The following is a 24,465-nucleotide window of genomic DNA, read 5'->3' as shown; positions in this document are numbered from 1 at the left end:
GCAATAGGGAACAGGTTGCCGTGGTAACAATTGGAGTGGGTTGACCTTGCTCTTACCATGAATAAAACTTTATCTGGTGACATGAGAGGCAGCACATGATGAGTGAAGTATCCGTGCAGGCTTTGAGTGCTGGATTCACCAGTAAGGGCTCAGATAATGATGGGCCCCTCACCTTTAATTGATTTCTTCTATTATGACCTCCTCCTATGTTTGAGGCCCAAGGGGTTTCTAAAGTGCATTGCACAATTAACTGTTGCAGCAGCGATTTTAAAAGCTAAATGTTGACCCTGCTGTGTGCTTGGGATTTCCATGGAGACATGATTAAAATCTATAATCCAACCTCACTGGAGTTGCATTTAGGCCTGATCAAGTAACATCAATTTCTTTTTCTAAAGGCAGTGGCCAAGTGTTTTTATTATAATGATAATCTGATGGTTTCATGATCATTGCTATTGCACAAGCTTTTTGTTTCAAATCTGTTTCATTCATTAAATACAATTTCCCCAGCTACTGTGGTGGAGTTTGAAATATTCGCTGATCACCTGTCCAGGGCTGTGCAGTAACGTAAATAGTTGCAATATCCACCATATCGATAAATGACTAAGATATTGGGAAAGCAAGGCGCACATGTTCGAGTGTGGTCAGCCAACAAAGAAAGACGGTGGGTAAGCAGTGTGAAAGAAAGCTCCTAATTATAAAGAGGTACGGGTGTAGTTTTTCACAAATAAAATGAAGTGAAGGATTTTATGTTTAATGAAAGGATCCTGGTCAGACCCCACTTGGAGTACTGTGCTCTGTTCTGGTCGCCCCACTACAGGAAGGATGTGGAAACTATAGAAAGGGTGCAGAGTTATACAAGGATGTTGCTGGGATTGGTGAGCATGCCTTATGAGAATAGGTTGAGTGAACTCGGCCTTTTCTCTTTGGAGTGACGGAGGATGAGAGGTGACCTGACAGAGGTGTATAAGATGATGAGAGGCATTGATCGCGTGAATAGTCAAAGGCTTTTTCCCAGGGCTGAAATGGCTGGCATGAGAGGGCACAGTTTTAAGGTGCTTGGAAGGAGGTACAGAGGAGATGTCAGGGTAAGTTTTTTCACACAGAGTGGTGAGTGCGTGGAATGGGCTGCCGGCGACAGTGGTGGAGGCGGATATGACAGGGTCTTTTAAGAGACTCTTGAATAGGTACATGGAGCTTAGAAAAATAGAGGGCTATGGGTAACCCTAGTTAATTTCTAAAGTAAATACATGTTGGACACAGCATTGTGGGCTGAAGGGCCTGTATTGTGCTGTAGATTTTCTATGTTTTTGTATTTCTGTGAAACCCGTTACACATTTTATTGAACTCCAAAACCGAAAGCACAAAAGCACACTAAGAATCTTTATGTAATAATGACATCGCATCAGACCAGCCTCTCAGTGTCAAACCACAACTCAGTGTCAGTGGCTGTGAATTATGTACATTTCTCCAAATTATGTTACCCTGCATAAAGAAAATGGTGGAGAAAATGCATTTTCAAATAGGAGGATGGGAGAACCATTTTGGAGATAAACTCAGTAAAATAGATTACTTTTTAAATGGAGATCCACAGAATAGTTTGGTCTGTTGCTGAAAAGGCTAAAGCAATGCAGGGCCTTTGCATTTGGAATTGTAAGATACTACTGCAAGAAGTGTTCATTATATCATAGCTGGACTAGACAGAACATTTCTGTGTGCCATACCTTAAGACCATAAAACAAAGGAGCAGGATTCGGTCGTTCGGCCATTGAGTCTGCCCTAGCAGTTCATCATGGCTGATTCATTTTCTTTTCAACTGCATTCTCCTGCCTTCTCCCTGTAACCTATCATGCATTGACTAATGAAGAACCTATCAACCTTTTCCTTCAAAATACACTCAATGACCTGGCCTCCAGAGCCGTCTGTGGCAACGAATTCCAGAAATTCACCGCCCTCTGGCCAAAGAAATTCCTCCTCATCTTTGTTCTAAATGGAAGTCCCTCTATTCTGAAGCTGTGCCCTCTGGTCTTAGACTACCATGCCATTGGAAACATCGTCTCCATATCCACTCTATCTTGGCCTTTCAACATTCGATAGATTTCACTGAGATTCCCCCCTCCTTCTTCTAGCTTCCAGTGAGTAAAGACCCAGAGCCATCAATCACTCCTCATATGATAAGCCTTCCATTCCCAGAATCATTCTCGTGAACCTCTTCTGAACCCTTTCCAATGTAAGCAATTCTTTCTTAGATAAGAGGCCCGAAACTGCTCACATACTTCAAGTGAAGCCTCACCAGTGCTTTATAAAGCCTCAACATTACACCCCGTGTTTTTACATTCTAGTCCTTTTGAAATGAATGCTAATATTGCATTTGCCTTCCTCACCACTGACTCAGACTGCAAATTAGCTTTTAGGAAATCCTCTACGAGGACTCCCAAGTCTCTTTGCATCTTGGATTTTTGAATTTTCTCCCCATTTAGAAAATAGCCTATGCTTCAATTCCTTCTCTCAAAGTGCATGACTATACAATTCCTGACACTTTGCCCATTCTTCTAATCTAAGTCCTTCCATAGTCTCCCTGCTCCTCCACCGATCTTTGTATTGTCCACAAATTTGGTCACAAAGCCATCAATTCCATCATCCAAATCATTGACATACAACATAAAAAGGAGCAGTCCCAACACCGGCAGCCAATCAGAAAAGGCTCCCTTTATTTCCATTCTTTGCTTCAGCCAATGCTTTATCCATGCTAGTATCTTTCCAGTAATACCATGGGCTCTTATCTTATTAAGCAGCCTTATGTGCAGCACCTTGTCAAATGTCTTCTGAGTATCCAAATACACAATATCCACCAATTCTCCTTTGTCTATCCTGCTTGTTATTTCCTCAAAGAATTCCAACAGATTTAACAAGCAAGATTTTACCCTAAGGAAGCCATGTTGACTTTGGCCTATTTTATCATTTACCTCCAAGTACCCCAAAATCACAAACTTAACAATCAACTCCAGCATCTTCCCAACCACTGAGTTTGGGCTAACTGGCCTATAAGTTCCTTTCTTCTGCCTCCCTCCCTTCTTAAGTAGTGGAGTGATATTTGCAAATTTCCAGTCCTCTGGAATCATGTCAGAATCTAGCGGTTCTTGAAAGATTATTACTAATGCCTCCACAATCTCTTCAACTGCATCTTTCAGAACCCTGGGTGTAGTCCATCTGGACCAGGTGACTTATGTACCTTTAGATGTTTCAGTCTCCCAAGCACCTTCTCCCTATTAGTACAACTACACTCCCTTCTGTCCCTTGCTAGTGTCTCACCTCTGGCACACTGCTGGTGTCTTCCACAGAGAAGACTGATGGAAAACACTTATTCAGTTCATCCACCATTTCCTTGCCCCCATTACTAACTATGTAGTGTCAATGTCCAATGGTCCAATGTCTAACCTTGCATCTCTTATTCTTTTGGTATCTCTGATATTATTGTCTAGCATACCTTTATATTTCATTCCCCTCCCCCCATTAATTTATAGTTGCCTTCTTTTGGCTTTCAAAAGTTTCCCAATCCTCTAACTTCCCACTAATTTTTGCCCGATTATATGCCTTTGTGTTTGCTTTCATGTTGGCTTTGACTTCACTTGTCAGTCACAGTTGTGTTATCCTGCCTTTAGGATACTAGAGGGATGTATCTAGTATTGCATCATAGACTGCATCTTCCAAGTTGCTGTCAGAAACTCCAGCAATTGCTATTCTGCTGTCATCCCTGCTAGTGTTTCCTTCCAATCAACTTTGGGTAGTTCCTTCCACATTACCTCTGTAATTCACTTTGCTCCACTATAATACAAATACATCTGACTTTAGCTTCTCCCTCTTAAATTGTAGGGTGAATTCTATCATATTATGATCACTGGCCCCTAAGAGTTCCTTTACCTCAAGCTCTTCAATCAATTCTGGCTCATTGCACAACATCCAGTGGGTTCAACCACAAGCTTCTCTAAAAAGCCACATTGTAGGCATACTACAAATTCTCTCTCTTGGGATCCAGCACCAATCTAATTTTCCCAATCTACCAGCATACTGTAATCCCCCATGACTATCATAACATTGCCTTTTTGATATCCCTTTTCTATCTCCCATTGTGATTTGTAGCCCACATCCTGGCTTCTGTTTGGAGGCCTGTATATAACTCCCATCAAAGTCCATTTACCCTTGCAGGTTCTATGTTTCTGATCCTATGTCACCTTTTTCTAATGATTTGATTTCATGTTTTATCAACAGCGCCATGCCACCCCCTTTGCCTACCTGCCTGTCCTTTCAATACAATGTGCATCTTTGGATGTTAAGCTCCCAACTGTTTCTTCTTTCAGCCATGACTCAGTGATGCCCACACGTCATACCTGTCAATCTTAATATGGGGCTACAAGATCATTTATCTTGTTCCGTATACTGCGTGCATCCAAATATAACTCCTTCAGTCTTATATCCATCATCCGTTTTGATTTATTCAGCTTTTACACAGCAGCTCATCCCACTGAGTGCAATTTTGCCCTATCACCGGCTGCCCTTCCTAACAGTCTCACTACACATTGCCTCTGCTTGTAAACTAACAGCCCTGTCCTCAGCCCTATCACTGGTTCCCATCCCCTTGCCAAATTTGTTTAAACCCTCCCCAACAGCTCTACCAAACCAGGCTGCAAGAATATTGGTCCTCCTCGGGTTCAGGTGTAACTCATGCCTTTTGTACAGGTCATACCTTCCCCAGAAGAGATCCCAATGATCCAAAAATCTGAAACCCTGCACTAGTTTCTCAGCCATGTACTCATCTGCCAAATCATTCTATTCTTACCCTCAATAGCACGTGGCACAGACAACAATGCAGAGATTGTTACCTTGGAGGTTCTCCTTTTCAGCTTTCTACCTAACTCCCTAAATTCTCTCTTCAGGACCACCTCACTTTTCCTACCACTGTCATTGGTGCCAAAATGTACCAAGTCTTCTGGCTGATCACCACCCCCACCCCCTTAGAATGTGAATGTATTGATCCTGGAGGGAATGCACTATAGATAAACAAATCTAAAAGTTAAATTATGAGGCAAGATTATTCAAGCTAGGGATGCTGTCTGTAAAATTTAGATTAAATAGGATAATGTTTGGAATTTTCAAAGAGGGAATTGAAATAAACATAAAGAAACTCCTTCATTATTAGGGGTTTCTAAAACTGAAGAGTCTGGTCTTTTTAGGTGTGATGTTGGAAAACACTTCAACGTGGAAAAAGTAGAATTTTGGGACAATCTTCTGTAAGTGGAAATTGATGTTGGGACGGTTGTTAATTTTATTTAGGAGACATATAGGAGAAAGACAGCTTGGAATAATTAAGTCACTTCAGCCCTGCTCAGGAGAACGATGGTACAGTTTCAAGGGGTTAAATAACCTTGTACTGACTCTATGTTACAAAACAATATGCCTACCGATAACTAAAATAAGATGTTGCCTTTTGAGTTCTGCACGTATCCTATGTGACATTTGTTAAAGGCGGTTTTAATTTTTTTTAAAGTGTAAGCAAACAGCTGATTCATCTGCAATAACACCTCAATTGACTCTATTTCTGTATATTTCTTTCTAGGAACCTGGGTAACATTTGGAGGTCAGATATCTGATGAGGTAAGAACTATTTTATATGTATAAATTAAGTGACTGTTTCATTTTCTAAAGAATGAAGAAATTATATGTATTTAGAAATAATATTTTTATTGTATTTGCCACATACAATGAGACAAATACAATAAAAAGGGAAATGTTGTTTCTAAATATTATATTTTTAGAACAACTCCGAATTGAAGTGCTCTCACAAATCTAGTGCATTTTCTCCTCACCTAATGACAAGCTAGTTCCTGTCAATGGCTGTGGCACAGAATACACAGGCTGTCGAAATGTTAACAGAGAGCAGGCTTCAGAGGATTGCCAGGAAATCTAAATTTAAAATAGTTAAAAGCATTCTCCACACCTGCTCTAACTGGGCACGGCTTCCACAGGACCTAATGAAGGTATAATTGGCTGAATTCCTGCCACATTCCCAAGCTACAAACATCTCTCTTCCATTTGCTTCAACCAACGACTGATTTCAAGTGAGGGCAAAGAGCTGTTATTTCTTACAGCAAAATGAACCATTAGAAGTAGGCTTACAAAATACTAGTGGTGCGTATCTTCAAACCTCGTTAGTAATGTAGTTTATGATAATAGGTATCTTTGTACATATCTTTCTCCTGTAGTTTGTGTCACAGTGGAGGGGCAGTTAATGCTTCTCTGTGGAGTTTGCTCATTCTCCTTCTGACGGAACAAGGGCTTCCTCTGGTGCTTTGATTATTTTCCCCCCACATCTCAAAGAGTGTGAAAAGATTAATGAGTAACTGTACATTGCCCCTAGTGCAGGTGAATGGTAGAACAATGAGTGAAGGAATGGGACTGATGGACTGTATCAACTTGACAGACTGTATGACCTCCCTATGTGTAGCTGGATAGTACAATGAATAGGGGGAAGAAATAGTCAAAGGTTTGGAAACCTCTCTTTATTTGACATCTCTACCCACAGTACGCAGTCCCTCAGCTCCGTTCCAATATGATCAATTATCCAGCAGGTTTCTGCACTCCGTAATCATCATTTTCATTCTTTAATCATTGCAAACATTAAAAACTTCCAACAGAAAAATACAAAATGAACTTAACTCCTTACAGAATGAGTAATTTGTAACTAGAAGGATAGTTTCATTACATTTTTCAAATGGCTGCATCTTGTAAACATTAAGCTGCCAAGTTCTGCATTTGCATGTGTGGAAATTGTACCCTGTAAAATGAGGTCTAAGTCGTAAAGAAAGACAGGTATTCCTAATAGTGTTCCTTTAGGGAAGATGACTATATACTAGAGACATGGTACACTTCCCAAGTGCAAAAGCAACCAGACACGTCTGTCCACAGCTGCAGCTTCTGCCAAATTGGAGCTAGACACAGATTAGAGGAACACCACCTCATATTCTGTCTTGACAAACTCTAACCTGATGACATTAACATCAATTTCTCTACTTTCCCTTATGCCAAGATGGCACTGGTGAATCACGGCAATGTGTTTTGGGCTGCCTACAAAACATCTTCTGAATTACTCTCACTGAAATCTGTAGCCAGTAATTTCCCTTTAAGCAATGCACGTTTGAACTATCTTAATAAACATGCGATTTCATGACCTTGTGAAGAATTTTGGCAGATTTAACTCTCAAGTCTGCAGCTACAGTGCCTTTATGAGGATGAAATTACATCACTATCGCTGGAAGAGAGGGAGAAGGGGAGGACTCCAAGTCACGAAAATGCTGAGGAACGAGACTCCCTCTACCCAGCATCTTTTTAACAAATGTACAGTCACTGGAGGGCAAGATTAAGGACCTAAGGACAAGATTGCTGTATAGGTGGGAAATGAGGAACTGCAGAATTCTGTGTTTCATGGAGTTGTGGCTCACTCTCGATTTGCAAGATACATCAGTAAGACCTTCTTGATATACCAGATGGACAGGACTGCCGATTCGGAGAAGGCCAAGGGTAGAGGTTTGTGTTTCATGGTAAACTCTTTGTGGTGCTTGGACACAACAGTCTTGTCACATTCTTGTTCCCCCAGCCTGGAACATCTGATGATTAAGTGCCAACCATTCTACTTGCCAAGGGAGTTCTTTTCTGTGATCCTGATCACAGTTTACTTACCGCCAAAAGCAGATGTTAAACAATGAAATTCCATGATTAGCACGCAAGCAACAGCCTACATTGACACCTATCAAATCATTGTCAGGGACTTCAATTGGGCTTGATTGAAGAAATCTCTGTGCAATTATCATCAACCAATCCCCTGCAGCACCAGGGGCCCCAACATACTTCTAAACTGCTGTTAGCAATGTAGACTGCATTTTGAGAAATCTGATCAGTTAGCTGTCCTCCTCCTGCCTGCATACAGGCAGAGGCTAAAGGTCAAGGCTCCAGAGGTAAGGACAACAAAGAGATGGTCATGGGAGGCTGAAGAGCAGCTACAGGGTTGCTTCGAGTTGGTAGACGAGGCTGTGTTCAAGTACTCATCAGAGGATCTGAATGAATACACCAAGGTTGTCAAGGACTTTATAAAAACAGTTTTAGATGAGTATATCTCCATAAAATCATTCAGAATCTTCCCTAACCAGAAGCCCTGTATAAACCATGAGATCCGCAAGGGCAGATCAGTGGATTTACAGTCTGGAGATCGTGTTAAATACAAGAGGTCCAGGTACGATCTCCGGAAACCCATCTCGTGTGAAGTGGCAGTTCTTGAATTACTAAAGGATGATCGACAGCTGTGCTATCACTTCCTATAAAGTAAAACCAAGCTACGTAGGTAACAACAAGGCTTCGCTCCCAGATGAGCTCAATGCTGTTTATGCTCGCTTTGACCCTCAAAGCATTGAGGCACCTTCAAGAATTCCCACATTCCTGATGACCCTCTGATTTTAGTCTCTGAGGTTGACGTGTGTATCCTTCGGAAGGGTGAACCCACAGAAAGCATCCAGCCCCGAAGGGGTATCTGGCCGAGTACTAAAATATGTGCTGATCAACTGTCTGGAGTATTCACTGAGATCTTTAACCCCTCGCTTCAGCAGTCTGAGGTGCACACCTGCTTCAAGCAGGCTTCATTCATTTATGTGATTCCGGTCTTCGAGGCTGACATGATCCTATAATCATGTAATCAACCGGCTGGAGCAATCACTGAGATCTTTAACTTCTTATTTCAGTAGTCTGTGGTACCCACCTGCTTCAAGCTGTTTTCAGTGCCTAGAAGAATGTGGTAGCTTACCTCAATGAGTACTGTCTACTAGTGTTTTCATCCACTGTGATGAAGTGCTTTGAGAGGTTAGTGATGAAAAATGTCAACACCTGTCTGAGAAGCGATTTGGATCCACTGCAGTTTGCATACTGTCACAACAGGCCAACAGCAAATGGCATTTCATTGGCTCTTCACTCAACCCTGGAACATCTGGACAGCAAAGGTGCATATATTAGGATGCTCTTCATTGAATACCATCATCCCCTCAAAATTAGTCAATGAGGCATCAATACCACATTGTGCAACTGGATCCCGGATTTCCTCAGTCCGTTTGGATTGGCAACGACATTTCCTTCACAGTCTCCTTAGCATATAGAAGGAGATTGAAAATATAGCAGAGTGGTGCCACAACAATCTGACAGTCAGTGTCAACAAGACCAAGGTGCTGAATATTGACTTCAGAAGAAGGAAACCAGAGGTCCATGAGCCAGTCCTCATCAGGGATCAGAGATGGTCAGGAATTGTCTGTCTTGGGTTCAGTACACAAGTGCCATTACAAAGAAAGTAAGACAGTGCTTCTACATTCTAGAGAAGTTTGCGAAGATTCAGCAATCCGTCTAAAACTTTGACAGTCTTCTATAGATATGTGGTGGAGGGTATATTGACCGGTTGCATCATGGCCTGATATGGAAGCACCAATGTCCTTGTATGGAAAAGTCTACAAAAAGTAGTGGATACAGCCCAGTCCATACGAGTAGAGCCCTTCCTAACACTGAGTACATCTACACAGAGTGCTGTCACAGGAAAGCAGAATCCATTATTAAGGAGCCCCACGATCCAGGCCATGCTCTCTTCTTGCCACTGCCATCAGGAAGGTACAGGAGCCTCCGGACCAGCACCACAGGTTCAGGAACAGTTATCACCTCTCAACCATCAGGAACTTGAACTGGAGGGATAACTTCAGTCTCCCCTTCACTGAACTTCATTCTCCATAGTAATTGCTTATTTATTTATTATTATTATTAATTCTTTTTTCTCTTTCTTTTAGTATCTCCACATTTTGTGTTTTTTGTTTTTTTATGCACATTGGTTGATGTCTGTCCTGTTGACATTCATTGATTCTATTGTGTTTCTTGTATTTACTGTGAGTGCCTGCAAGAAAATGAATCTCAGGGTTGTATATGGTGATATATGTGTACTTTGAACTTTGAACTTATGGTTATTCTGCCCCTCTGATCACCCCCTTTGATTTCCCTTATCCTCCAGTCCACATTACACCTTCTCTTCCCTTCCTCTGCTCTCATGACTCACCAATCACATCCAATCCATCTTTCTCCCTGTGGTTTTCCACTTCCTTCCTATGGCTCATTGTCCTCTCCAATCAGATTCCATCTTCTTCAGCCCTTTGCCTCTTCCACCTATTACCTCGCAGCTTCTCGTTTCTTTCAGACTTCCTCCTGTCCCCTCCCCGCCTGCCTATCTTCCCCTCTTAGCTAGATTCATCTATCACCCACCAGCTCATGCTCTTTCCCTGTGACCCACGATTTAATTCTGGCTTCTGCCTTCTTTCTTTCCTGTCCCAATGAAGAGACATGGCCTGAAACATCAACCGTCCATTTCCCTCCTTAGACACTGCCTAACCTGCTGATTTCATCCAGATTGTCTGTTGCTCCAGATTTCCCGCATCTGCAATCTCTCTTGTGTCTCTTTTCACAACTTTATTTCTTGCCACATAGCCTATTTTCTATCCGTGTTGCTACTGCCTATTTCATTTCTTTGCTTTCAGTTTTGATGACATTATTATGCTCCAGTTTATCAAAGGCCGTTTGAAAAGCAATGAACACCTCATCAAGAAAGCTCTGTTATCTTTTGATATCTGATGATCTCTTCCCTCATTAACCTTTTACTGTTTATATGCTTACAAAAAAATTCTGGATGTGTTTGCCACCAGTTTTCAATGTTCTTTGATCATCTTATTTTGTTTATTTGTCTCCCCTCTCAGCTTTCAGCGATGAGGCTGGTTCTCCAGTGTGTCACCAACCTGACAAATATTATGCATCCTTTCTTCCTGCTTTGTTTCACTATCTTGAGTCACCCGGAGTGCTCTGGCTTTAATGGTCTAACTTTCTCCCTTGCGGGAATGCACTTGAACCATATGTTCAGCAAAGGCTGATGCTGAAAAACTGGAGTAATGGAATGGATAAGTTGTTTAGGTTCGAGACCCTTCCACAGGACTGTGGACCTGACCTGCTGCACATCAAAGGCTTTCCTTTAAAAAGAGTTTTGTATATGAAACTTTGAATTCAGTTTGCCTAGACCAGGTCTGTTTTCATGATGTTGAAATTGGCCCTCTTCTGTATGACTAGTTTGATTTTACCTTAAAATGGTCATTTTCTTTTTTTTCCCCATGATTATTTTAAAACTTGCATTATTACCTCAAATTTCTCCAGCAGACACTTGGTCCACCTGAATTCTGTTATTTAGAATCAGTATCAGGTTTAATATCAATGGCACATGTCGCAAAATCTGTTGTTTCTCAGCACCAGTATGTTGCAATACATGACAAAAAAGATCTATAAATTACAATAAGAAATGTGTATATATAATTAAATAAGTAGTGCATAAAGAGAGCATAAAGAAATAGTGAGGTAGTGTACACAGGTTCATTGTCCAGTCAGAAATTCAGATATCTGATTGCGGTGGGAGAAAAGTTGTTCCTAAAATGTTGAGTGTGTGTCTTCCGTCTCCTGTCCCAACTCCTTGATGGTAACAAAGAGAAGGTGGCATGTTCTGGGTGATGGGGTCCTTAGTGATGGATGCTGCCTTTTTTAAAGTATCACGTTTTTAAGATGTTTTGGATGCTGGAGAGCCTAGTGCCCACGTTGCAGCTGACTGAGTTTGCAACTTTCTGCAGCTTTTTCCGATGCTGTGCAGTGGCCCCTCCATACCAGATGGCGATGCAAACCAGTTAGAAAGCTCTCCACTACATCTGTAAAAATCTGCAAGTGACTTTGATGACATACCAAGTCTCCTCAAACTCCTAATGAAATATAGTCACTCTTGTGCCTTTTTTGTAATTGCATCAATAATGTTGGGTCCAGGATAGATCTTCAGAGATGTTGACACCCAGGAACTTGAAACTGCTCACTCATTCTACTGCTCATCCCTTGATGAGGATAATGTGTGTTCCCTTGACTTCCTCTTCCTGAAGTTCACAATCCATTCCTTGGTCTTACTGATGATGTGTACAAGGTTATCGTTGCAGCATTACTCAACCAGCTGATCTACCTCCCTGCTGTACGACTCCTCGTCACCATCTGAAATTCTGCCAACAGTAGTTGTCATGAGCAAATTTATAGATGGCGCTTGAGCTGTGCCTAGCTACGCAGTTGAATGTAGAGAGAGTAGGGCAGTGGGCTAAGCATGAATCCTTGTAGTTTTGGAGCATTTTGGTTAGTACTAAAAGTATGATCAAGTCAAATCATTTTTATTGTCATTTCAACCATAACTGCTGGTACAGTACACAGTAAAAACGAGACAACGTTTTTCAGGACCATGGTGTTACATGACACCATGTTTTTTTCCCTACTGCGGTCACTTTGCTGAACAGTTAACTGCCGGTTAACTGTCGGCTAACTATTACTTGGATTGCACTACCTGTATGTATAATCTATATTTTCATTTATATTTATCATTATTATTGTTATGAGCAGAGAGACAACATCTGCCGGAAGTAAATTCCTTGTATGTGCATAGGTACTTGGCGATTAAAGTCTGATTCTGATTCTGATTCTGATGACAGTATACAAAAAATAGACTGAACTACGTAAAAAATAACACAGAGAAAGCTACACTAGACTACAGACCTACACTGGACTGCATAAAGTGCACAAAAACAGTGCAGGCATTACAATAAATAATAAACAGGACAATAGGGCCAAGGTGTCAGTCCAGGCTTCGGGTATTGAGGAGTCTAATAGCTTGGGGGAAGAAACTGTTACATAGTCTGGTTGTGAGAGCCCAAATGCTTTGGAGCCTTTTCCCAGATGGCAGGAGGGAGAAGAGATTGTATGAGGGGTGCAGGGGGTCCTTCATAATGCTGTTACCTTTGCGGATGCAGCGTGTAGTTTAAGTGTCCGTGATGGCGGGAAGAGATGATCTTCTCAGCTGACCTCACTATCCGCTGCAGGGTCTTGCGATCCGAGATGGTGCAATTTCTGAACCAGGCAATGATGCAGCTGCTCAGGATGCTCTCAATACAACCCCTGTAGAATGTGATGAGGAAGGGGGGTGGGAGATGGACTTTCCTCAGCCTTCACAGAAAGTAGAGATGCTGCTGGGCTTTCTTTGCTATGGAGCTGGTGTTGAGGGACCAGGTGAGATTCTCCGTCAGGTGAACACCAAGAAATTTGGTGCTCTTTACGATCTCTACCGAGGAGCTGTCAATGTTCAGCGGGGAGTGGTCACTCCGTGCCCTCCTGAAGTCAACAACCATCACTTTTGTTTTGTTCACATTAAGTGACAGGTTGTTGGCTCTGCACCAGTCCGTTAGCCGCTGCACCTCCTCTCTGTAAGCTGACTCGTCGTTCTTGCTGATGAGACCCACCACGGTCGTGTCATCGGCGAACTTGATGATGTGGTTCGAGCTGTGTGTTGCAGCACAGTCGTGTTGAATGCAGAGCTGTAATCAATAAATGATTTAGGTGTTGCTGTTATCCAGGTGACTCAACACCTAGTGGAGAGCCAGTGAGATTGCATCTGCTGTAGATCTGTTGTGGTGATAAGCAAATTGCAGTGGGTCCAGGTCTCTGCTTAGGCAGGAGTTGATTCTGGCCATGACCAACCTCTCAAAGCGTTTCATCACATTATTCTCAGAACTCTGCCCAATAAAGCTTTCTTTCTCATTGGCCATGAAATGGATTGATTGGTGATGAAAAATTCTCCTGAATGAACTACAGTAAGCTATTTCACCTCTTAGTATTTTCTTTGTCAATATTAAGATGGCACAATCCTCCCGTCATTGGTACTTTGATATATCTTTACAAATGCTCTCAAACTTGTTCTTCTATATCCTTCCCACCAGCTAGCAGCCTATAGAAGGAGCATTGTCATACACCTGCAGTGAAATAGTAAGCTGCGTGCAATTGTATGCAGAAAATTACAATGTATTGGATGTAGGAGGAGAGTCAATGTAAGCAAGTCAAAATGGATCTGGAAATCAATCATTGAAAGCGGCAGAGTGGGCTGGGAAAGTGATTGAAAAGTAACGGGCAGAATTGTGCGGTTTATAAATACAGACAGGGAGCACAAGATCGGGAGTCAGACTGAAAGTTTATAAAACATTGATTCATCCACAACTTAGGTATTACCTTCAATTCTGAGAAATGTGAAGGCTTTTAGAGAAGAAGTTGAAAAAATATACTGGAATGATTCCAGCAGCTTTGGCTCTATACATAGATGGGAGAATTTGTACTTTGTCTCTTTAGCAAAGGATGTTGCTAGGAGATCTGAAAGGGGTATTTAAAGTCATGAAAGGTCGATACATGGAAAACTAATCCTATTGACAGGCAAACACGAGGAAATCTGCAGATGCTGGAAATTCAAACAACAACACACACAAAATGCTGGTGGAACACAGCAGGCCAGGCAGCATCTATAGGGAGAAGCACTGTCAACGTTTCGGGCCGAGACCCTTCGTCAGGACTAACCGAAAGGAAAGATAGTAAGACATTTGAAAGAAGATATTGACAGGTGTGTCTGGGATCTAAGGACATAAAAATGAAGGTATTGATAAAAGAACTAAAAGCAACATGGGAATTATTTTTCTTTTGTGTAACTGTGTAAGTAGAATGGGCATTGTCAAGATGGGCAGTGGGGCTGAAAAAATACTGAAATGGGGAAAAATTAAAAGATTGTGTGGAGATGCTGGGTGTGAGGTTTGGAGAGGCGAACTAGCTGGTTTGTTCTTCTGGCTATCTGGCTAAGTAGTCTCCTTCCTTGCTGAACTTAGCTGTAATTCTTTCAAGTATCTTTCTTTTTATGTTCTTCAAGACATTTCCCAAATAAATGGCTGTCCCCATTAACCTGTGGCCCAATTAACTGGAATCCACTGTACTTATATAACTGTGTGCTGCTCTGTTAATAGTTTTCTGAAGGTCCCAGAGCCATGGCAGATGAATCACCATGCTTTATAGAATTGATGGGTTTCATTAATGTAGAATTGGAGCTTTCCACTGCCATCCACTTAAGTTTATAAAGAGCAGCATGAAATGGTACAACTGCAATTTCGTGGCTTAAGTGAAATTGAGGAGCCGCTTTAGAATTAGTTCCGAAAACCTGACAATCAAGACGTGAAATAACATACCATTTCTCTACACAGAGGGCCCGAGGGCCTGGTTCATTTTATTCATTCTGCAGCAATTCCATTTACAATGTCCCCTTCCACAAAATAAGCCATTGTAATGTCTTGTATACTTCAGCTCTAATGGGAAGGCTTTATTCAAAATTCATATGGATTTTGAAGGTAATTTAAGGTACAGATGTTTCCTGAAATAGGTTGTGTCAATTTGCTGGAGAACCATAACATTGATTTACTAAGAAGTCAACTTGTCTGCATTTCTGAAATGTGTATTGCTGGTCAGACAGGACTTCGCACTGAAAGAGTGGCAAACTGTACTGGAGAGTTAATAATGGGGGACAAAGAAATGGTGGACAAACTTAAAAGTATTTTGCATCAGTCTTCAGTGTGGGAGACACTAGCAGTATGCCAGAAATTTGAGAGTTTCAGGGGGCACTGAGTGAGTGCAGTTGCTGTTGCTAAGGAGGAGGCACTTAGGAAGCTGGAAGGTCTGAAGATAGATAAGTCATCTGGACCAGATGACTGCACCCTAGGGTTCTGAAAGAGGTACATTAGTAATGATCTTTCAAGAAATACAAGATGCTGGAATGTGTCTGGAGGACTGGAAAATTGCAAATGTCGCTCTGCTCTTCAAGATGGGAGAGAGGCAGAAGAAAGGAAACTGTAGGCCAGTTAGCCTGACTCAAAGATGTCGGAGTCCATTATTGAGGATGAGGTTTCAGGGTACTTGGAGGCACACGATAAAATTGGCCAAAGTCAGCAGGGCTTCCTTAAGGGGAAAACTTACCTGACAAATCTGTTTGAATACTTTGAGGATATAATAAGCAGGATTGACAAAGGAGAGACAGTGTATGTTGTTTACTTGGATTTTCAGAAGACCTTTGACAAGCTGCCACACATGAGGCTGCTTAACAAGATAAGAGTCCATGGTATTATAGGAACGATACTAGCAAGGATAGAAGATTGGCTTACTAATAGAAGGCAAAGAATGAGAATAAAGGGAGCCTTTTCTGATCGACTGCCAGTTACTAGTGATGTTCTGCAGGGTGTGTGTTGGGAGCACTTCTTTTCACGTTATGTATCAATTATCTGGATGACAGAATTGATGGCTTTTTGCCAATGATGCAAAGATACGTGTTGGCGTGTGGCCAAGTGGTTAAGGCTTTGGGCTGGCGATCTGAAGGTCATTGGTTCGAGCCTCAGTCGAGGCAACGTGTGTGTCCTTGAGCAAGGCACTTAACCATACACTGCTCCTGCACATTTATAGCCCAGTGGCGGCGATTGGTGCAGAATGGACAAGACTAGACAAGATAGGTGGAAGCAGGGAATCTGCAAAACGATTTGGACAGATTAGGAGAATGGATGAAGAAGTGGCAGGTTTAAAACAGTGTAGGGAATTATATGGTCATGCACTTTAGTGGAAGGAATAAAGGCAAAGCATAAAGGCAATATTTATAGAATAAAGGCATATTCTCTAAATGGGGAGCATTGTACCTTCAATTATTTCTGAAGATCGAACTGGTTTTATTAAAAATCACCTCACTTTTTTTTAATATACAGCATCTATTTAATATCTTATATTCACCCTCAACTGGGATTCCTGAATGTGTGATTTCTCTTGATGCGGAGAAAGCTTTTGATCGTGTGGAGTGGAATTATCTTTTTGCGGTTTTAGAAAAATTTGATTTTGAACTAAGTTTTATTACATGGATCAAATTGCTATATTCATGTCCCACTGCTTCTGTTTTGACTAACTCTCAGCAATCCCAGCCCTTTAGTCTTAAACGTGGCACCCGACAAGGGTGCCCCCTAAGTCCCTTACTTTTTGATCTGGCCATAGAGCCACTAGTGATTGCGTTTCGTAGCTGTGCTGAATTGACAGGGATTTGGTGGGGGGGGGGGGGGGCGGTTGAGCATAAAGTTTCGCTTTATGCCAATGATCTTTTACTTTTTATATCAAATCCAACTACTTCCTTAACCCCAATGTTTTAACTTATTAATAAATTTAGCCAGCTTTCCGGATACAAACTTAATTTACATAAGAGCGAACTCTTCCCAATTAACAGAGAAGCACAAATATTAGAATTTCACAACCTCCCTTTTAAAGTTGTAAATAATAAATTTACTTACCTCGGCATTACAGTAACAAGGAACTTTAAGAGTCTTTTTCAAGAAAATTTTACTAATCTTTTAAACTCTACAAAACAAAGTTTGGCACAGTGGTCACCCCTGTCCATGTTTCTGGTAAGTCAAATTAATGTTGTTAAAATGTATATCCTTCCTAAATTTTTATACTTATTTCAATCTTTACCAATTTTTATTTCTAAAGCTTTTTTGATTCATTCGATTCTATTATTTTGTCCTATCCATGGAAGGGCAAACGTTCCAGACTTAAAGTTCACCTTCAAAAACCTAAAAGGGAGGGTGGTATGGCCTTGCCCGATTTTCGTTTATATTACTGGGCAGCCAACATACTTTGTCTTACTTTTTGGTTCTTCTTTCACAATCAGCCTGACTGCCCAAAATGGGTGGCAATGGAGTTGAACTCTAGTGAGGATTTTTCCATTTCTGCACTTCTTGGATCCGCACTTCCTTGTCATTTGCCTAGACTAATTGTTAATCCTCTTATTAGACATACTTTGAGAATATGGGCTCAGTTCAGAAGATATAATGACCTTCATGGTTTCTCTCTTTCTAGTCCTATTTTACATAACCATCTTCTTCGACCTTCTCTGCAAGACTTAACATTTCATGACTGGTACAGAAAGGGCATTAGGCACTTTGAAGATCTTTTCATTGATAATCGTTCTGCAACTTTTGAACAACTCTCTGCAAAGTATAGCCTACCTAATACTCATTTCTTTAGATATCTTCAAATTAGACATTTTGTTAACCGTTTAGTATCAAACGTTCCTGAGATGCCCGAGAAAAATGTTGTGGACTTGTTTCTTTGTATAAACCCATTGGGCAAAGGTTTAATATCTGCCATTCGCGATAAGTTAATGACCTTGAGGCGTGCTCCCTTTGATAAAATCAGAACTGCCTGGGAGCATGATTTAAATATTTCTCTGTCCAATGGGTTTGGGATTCAATTCTTAAATCAGTTAACTCAACCTCTTTATGTGCTCGCCTCTGCCTTTTGCAGTTCAAGGTTGTACATAGGGCCCATATGTCTAAAACCAAATTACGCAGTTCTATCCTGATATTAGTCCCTTTTGTGATAAATGTAAAGGGGGTGAGGCTTCTCTTATTCATATGTATTGGGCTTATCCTAGTTTGGAGAAATTTTGGAGAGTTTTTAAAAATTTATCCCAATTTCTTAATTGCCATTTAGAACCTAACCCTCCGATTGCTCTCTTTGGCATCTTGGGTGAAGTTGACATGCATTGGAGTCCGACTAAACATTGAACATTATCTTCTGCATCTCTTTTGGCTGGACAGTTAGTTCTTCTTAGGTGGGGAGATGTTGCCCCACCCACTCATGCTCAATGGCTTAAAGATATTATGTCCTGTTTAGACCTTGAAAAGATTCATTATTCACTTCTTAATTTGGACATAAAGTTTCATAAGGTGTGGGGACCTTTTCTTGAATATTTTCATAATTCCTCTTTAGATTAACAGTTTATCCATTTTTTGTACTATAATCCCTTACTTTCAGCTTTTCTTTCTGGTTAATTTTTTTTTGTTGTGAAATACGTTATAGTTTAGGTAGTAAGCATTATACATTTTTATATTTACAGCTCTGTGGTGACGAAAGCTCTGATTAACTTTTCCTTACATTGTAATGGTTGGCTTGGAGGTTTGTAGTGGGAGGGTGGGGAGGATACTAACTTGAAATGATTCATTTTGGGTGCTTTTTCTGTATTGTTATGAATTGTATATTAGACACGTTTGTTTAGCACTATATAGATCTCCAGTTTGTTGGCAGTTTTTTTTTCTGTTGTAGAGTAGAAACTTATAAAAAAAATTAATTTAAAAAAATGTGGAGCAAATTCAGAAATCAGATGTGCAAAGGGACCTGGGAATCCACGTGCAGCATTCCTGAAAGGTAGCAAGGGCATCAAAGGTTATAGGAGAAGGCAGGGGAATGGGTATAAGAGAGAAAATAAATTAATTCACGATTGAATTGAAGAACAGACCCAATAAAAACACGTCCATCAAATCTCCTTTCAACCTCTACTCTAAGGAGAGAAGCTTTAGTTCTCCAGTCAAATGCTATAGCTGAAATCCCTCATTCCTGGAACCATTCTCAGATCAAAAGTGTGAAATGGACTGCTAATTGCTATTTGGATCAATCTTGCTATCAGATTTGTCCAGCAAACCTGAACAGAGTAGTGACACAGAGATTATTAAGCAAATATACAACATTGTCCCAACACTTGGATAAATGCTCTTCGAGTTTGGGATTGAATCTTGTTCTGGAGGAGCTTCTCTGATGCTGGAAGGAAATATGAAAAACATTTTCCAAACTTTGTAGATCAAAGACAAAGCTGGGAGTGGGAAGCCTTTGAAGAAACCTGCAGATGGTCAACATTACTCTGCTTACTAAATCAAGTGGATCTGATTATTTGCAGACGTCAATACAATACTGAGCAAATAGTTGGCAAGATGGATCTTTGGAATAAAAATACATTGTTTGAATAAATGTATCTGCATTGGTATTAAAATCCTTCAGAAAAATAGTTTCAATGACCATTCATGGTTATTGCCAAATGACTCAATAATTACTGTTAGTAATTTCTTGTTCTGTGAATAGAACAAGTTAATTGAAGAATGAAATTCATTTACCTAACCAATTAGCCATTTATATTATCTAAGGTAACCTACATGAATTGTAGAACGTTTATAATATTGCAGGATGCTGTTCAGGCCATTGTGTCTTTGCTTGTCAATAAAATCACCAGGTCTAGTCCCACCTTCCAGTACTTGGTCTTCAGATAGACATTCAAGGATTTTATCTTCTGTGTTCATTCACTGGATGCAGCCGTTGCTTGTAATGCTGAAGTATATTGTCCATTCCTGGTTGATCCTGAACTGAGGAGGTAGTTATCACCATGAAGTGTATTCCATCCAAGCCAAACTGGGATAAAGAGGGTAGATTTCCTTCCAGGGCATGAGTAAACCAGATAGATTTCTCTGACTGGAGACACAAAAGAGGAACTGGAGCAACAAGCCATCAGTGGGTCAGGCAGCATCAGTGGAGGGAAAGGAAGTGTGTGTACTTCGGGTCAAATCATATATCAGGGCTGAGCGTGGAGAAGAAGATAGGTAGTTAAGGAGGAGAGGGGATGCAGTAAGACAAAGGCATTGGTGATTGGTAGCCTGAGAGTAGGTGAGGATGAGGGACAAATGAAGTGAGATAAGGGATTGTGGAGCTGGGAGATGTAGACAGATGCATGATAAGTGAAGGGGGGAAAAGAATATTTTGATCCACCTCGAATCCTCACATTTATGTCCCCATTCACATATCCCCTCCAGTCCAGGTTCTACCCTCACATTTTACCCACAGATCCCCTCCTCTGCCTCCTTCTTCCTGAATGGTTTCCAGTTCACCTTCCTTCCTATTGATTTCAGCCTGTATTTCTCCCCTCCCCCTGCCTGGCTCCATCTATAATACACCTGTCCCTCTCTCCTCCTCTCCTACCTGGTTCTATCTCCCTATCATCCTCCGCCTATCGTCAATCCACCAATTACCTCTTGACTCTTTTGTCTCACCAGCACCCTCTCTTCTTTATCCCTGTACCTTCCCTCTTTACTCTCTGACTTTATGCAGAGTTTTGACAAAAAGTCAACAATTCATTTACCCCCCCCCCCCCCAAATAGATGATATTTGACCCATTGAGTTTCTCCAAAAGATTGTTACTTTATCTGGTTTTCTATGTCTATGTTTACTGCCAACTTTTAAAAATGAATTGTAGGTTTACTTGAATCTCAGTTTCCTAGGACCCATGGCAGGATTTGAATTAATGTTCCTGAATCAATAGTTCAAAACTCAGCTTCTAATCAAATTATTTAACTTTTTCTTTAAATCTGAAGAGGGTTCCTGTCTTTCCAACCCTTTCAAGTAGTGAATTCCAGATTCCATCTGCCTTCTGGTTAAAAATATTTTTCCTCATCCTAGTTATCCTCTAACTCTCATCTCTATAATCCTTCTGCCACATATCTCTGTAATCTTTCTGCCCTTCAACTTCAAGTAAGTTCACACTGGCCTTTGCTCCGTTTAGTAAAATAGTCCCCTCATAATTTTATCTGCCTCCATGTGTCTTCTCTCAGTGACCTTTCATCCAAAGAAAACAGTCCTAGCAGACCCAACCCGGCCCCATAGCTGAACCTTTATATATAGGCATCCGTTAGTCTCGAGAGACCATGGATTTGCGCCTTGGAAAGTTTCCAGGGCGCAGGCCTGGGCAGGGTTGTATGAGAGATCGGCAGTTGCCCATGCTGCAAGTCTCCCCTCTCCAAGCCACCAATGTTGTCCAAGGGAAGGGCGAGGGCCGATACAGCTTGGCACCAGTGTCGTCGCAGAGCAATGTGTGGTTAAGTGCCTTGCTCAAGGACACAACATGCTGCCTTAGCTGAGGCTCCAACTAGCGACCTTCAGTTCACTAGACCGACGCCTTAACCATTTTTAGCCATGCGCCAACACTTTATAGAACCTTTATAGACTTTCTTTCATGCAATAACATCTTTCCTGTAATGTGGGGTCCAGAACAGCATGCAGTGTTTGATCTGAAGTCCAAGTACTGTAAATTCTTGCACATGTAGTGTCAAATGTGATTTTAGAGAACTGGGAAAAACAAAATAATGGGATCTGATGCTTGCTTTTTAAAGAGACAATGATCCAGACTTTATGATAGGAAAGTTTGAGAGGGATATGGAGCAAACACACAAAAATGGGACAGGCTTAGATAAGAATCCTGGTCAGCATGAAGCAATTAGCCTAAATGGCCAGTTCCTGTGCTGTCTGACTCTGTAACTAAGATGAGCTTTCTTTTTGTCCAATGCATATTGTCCTAGGCCCAATAGAACTGAATACTCATGATAACTATTGAATGTAGAAGGAGGAAAGTAGCCCATGGGCATGGAATCAGACAACGTATTCTGCTCAACTTCACTTTTTTTAATATTCTGTATTTATAGGTGGCTGAGGAACTTATGACAATTGCTTATGAGCATGGAGTAAATCTGTTTGATACAGCAGAGGTGTATGCAGCTGGCAAGTAAGTGAATTGATTTATTCATTGAGTGTGCTTAAAGGAAAAGAAATGGAGTCAAGGTATTTAGATAACACCAGCTTTGAAATCATCTTGTATTTGAGATTATATTATCGACTAGAAACTTAACATTCGGAATGTAATTTCTAAAATTTTGCATTATTGTAGAAAATTTTTTAAAGCAGAAGTGTTTATGCTTATTGTATGTACATATATTAATATTTTAAAATAGTCTATGAACAATTATTTCCAAAAGATAAAGTATACTGCAAAATACATCGCAATCTAAGCTAGCTGTAAAAGTAAGTTGTAAGGGAAAGAAGAATCTGTTAAAGAATGTAGCAAAGAATGAGTGGACAATGAAGTTAGCAGGTGGAATGCAATGTGAGAATTTGTAAGGTTATTTGCTTTGGTAGGGAGAATAGAAAACCTGATTTTTTCCAGTGAGTGTATGTTTTAGTATACAAATGTTTGGAAACACTGATACAAGAAATATAGAAAGCTAAGGGAGGAATTATATAGGCTTGTTGGTACAATAGTCTTTTTTGCAAGACAAATGGAATAACAGACTCAGGAAATTTTTCACAAATTATGTGGAGCTTTGATGAGACGACACCTGAGACTGGTACTGTGTGAGAGTGAAGCATTGGTAAGACCCTATCTGGGGTGGTACTGTGTGCTTTGGTGAGACCAGAACTGGCAAAGTCCTGTGCATATGCAGGGCTGTGGAGCATATGTAGTGCTTGTCTCTATACCCAAGATCTATTTTGCAGGCATTTGTTTGTGCATTCACTCCGTAAATTCTTGTGATTAAGAGATGTTTGACAAGGCCTTACAACCCTTCCAGGCTGTCTACCATTCAAAGGTCATACTGTCTTTGGACATGATTATATTAATATATGAATATTCACAATATTTGCCTGTTTACTAAATTTTTATATGCCAGTGGATTTTCATTTTAAAAAAAAGTTAGATTGGCAAATAAATTTCCCAGTTGCTGACAGCAGAATTGCTAAGGCCATGCTAAAACATTCCTGCCAAATGCAATAGAAAATTGTGTATCCACAAAGCAGGTTAAATGTGGGAGTGGGGTGAGGGGTCTGAGTAGGAGGAGCCTAGTCTGGCATTGTCAAATGAGGATTGTTGGTCAAATAAAGGAAATTTATTTTTTAACTATCTCATTTGTCCTCAAAGCTAACACTTCCCATCTTAGGCAATATCCTCTGAACTCTTTCCAGATTTAAGTCACAATCAAAGTCAAAGTTGAAAGTGGACTGGAGCATGTTCAAGGACTCATCAAAGGAGTTGAATGAATATACTATAGTTGTCACAGACTTTATGAATGTGTCCCCACAAAATCATTCAGTGTCTTCTCCAACCATAAGCCCTGGATAAACCAAGAGATTTGCAATCTGCTGAGGGCTAGATTGGTGGAATTTAGGTCTGGCAACAAAGGAAAGTACAAGAGGTCTAAGTATGATCTCCAGAAAGCCATCTCACGTGCAAGGCTGCAATTGCGGACCAAACATGAAACACAGAAGGATACCCACCAAGTGTTTTCTATCACATCTTCTAGAGCAAAACCAAGTAATAAAGGTGGCAACAAAGTTTCACTCCCAGATGACCTTTTATGCTCACTTTGTCCAGCAAAACATGGAGGCACCTTCACAAACTCCCAGCAATATGAGGTACCCACCTGCCTCAAACAGGCTTCAGTCATGCCGGTGCCCAAGAAGTATGTGGTAACCTGCCTCAATGACTATTGTCCAGTAGCACTTGCATCCACAGTGATGAAGTGCTTTGAGACATTGATCATGAAGCATACAACTCCTGCCTGAGAAGTGACTTGGATTCGCTCCAGTTTGCTTACTGCCACAACAGGTCAACAACAGGTGCTTTCTCATTAGCTTTTCATTCAGCTCTAGAGCATCTGCACAGTGAAGATGCATACATCAGGATGCTCTTCATTGACTACAACTCTATATTCAACATTAACTTCCCATCAAAACAAATCAAATAATCTCCAAGACCTAGACCTGGATACCTCCTTATGCAATTGGATCTTTGATTTTCCTCAC

At 40.8% G+C, this 24,465-nt stretch overlaps 1 protein-coding gene across 3 annotated transcripts in view; it reads left to right on the top strand.

The window, feature by feature from the left end:
• Positions 1–24,465, top strand: part of kcnab1a (potassium voltage-gated channel subfamily A regulatory beta subunit 1a) — a 353,998-nt gene that overhangs the window by 281,808 nt on the left and 47,725 nt on the right. For all 3 annotated transcript variants that reach the window (XM_073041060.1, XM_073041058.1, XM_073041059.1), the window contains exons 3-4: positions 5,612–5,649; positions 22,314–22,393. In XM_073041060.1, coding sequence (XP_072897161.1) covers positions 22,329–22,393 — 65 coding nt within the window. In that variant the 5' untranslated portion in view covers positions 5,612–5,649; positions 22,314–22,328. The remainder of the gene's footprint in view (positions 1–5,611; positions 5,650–22,313; positions 22,394–24,465) is intronic.

Source organism: Hemitrygon akajei, chromosome 3, assembly GCF_048418815.1.
Source record: "Hemitrygon akajei chromosome 3, sHemAka1.3, whole genome shotgun sequence".
Classification (NCBI taxonomy): Eukaryota; Metazoa; Chordata; class Chondrichthyes; order Myliobatiformes; family Dasyatidae; genus Hemitrygon; species Hemitrygon akajei.
The sequence above is the reverse complement of the archived record's forward strand: the minus strand, read 5'-3'. Positions and strand labels throughout refer to the sequence as shown.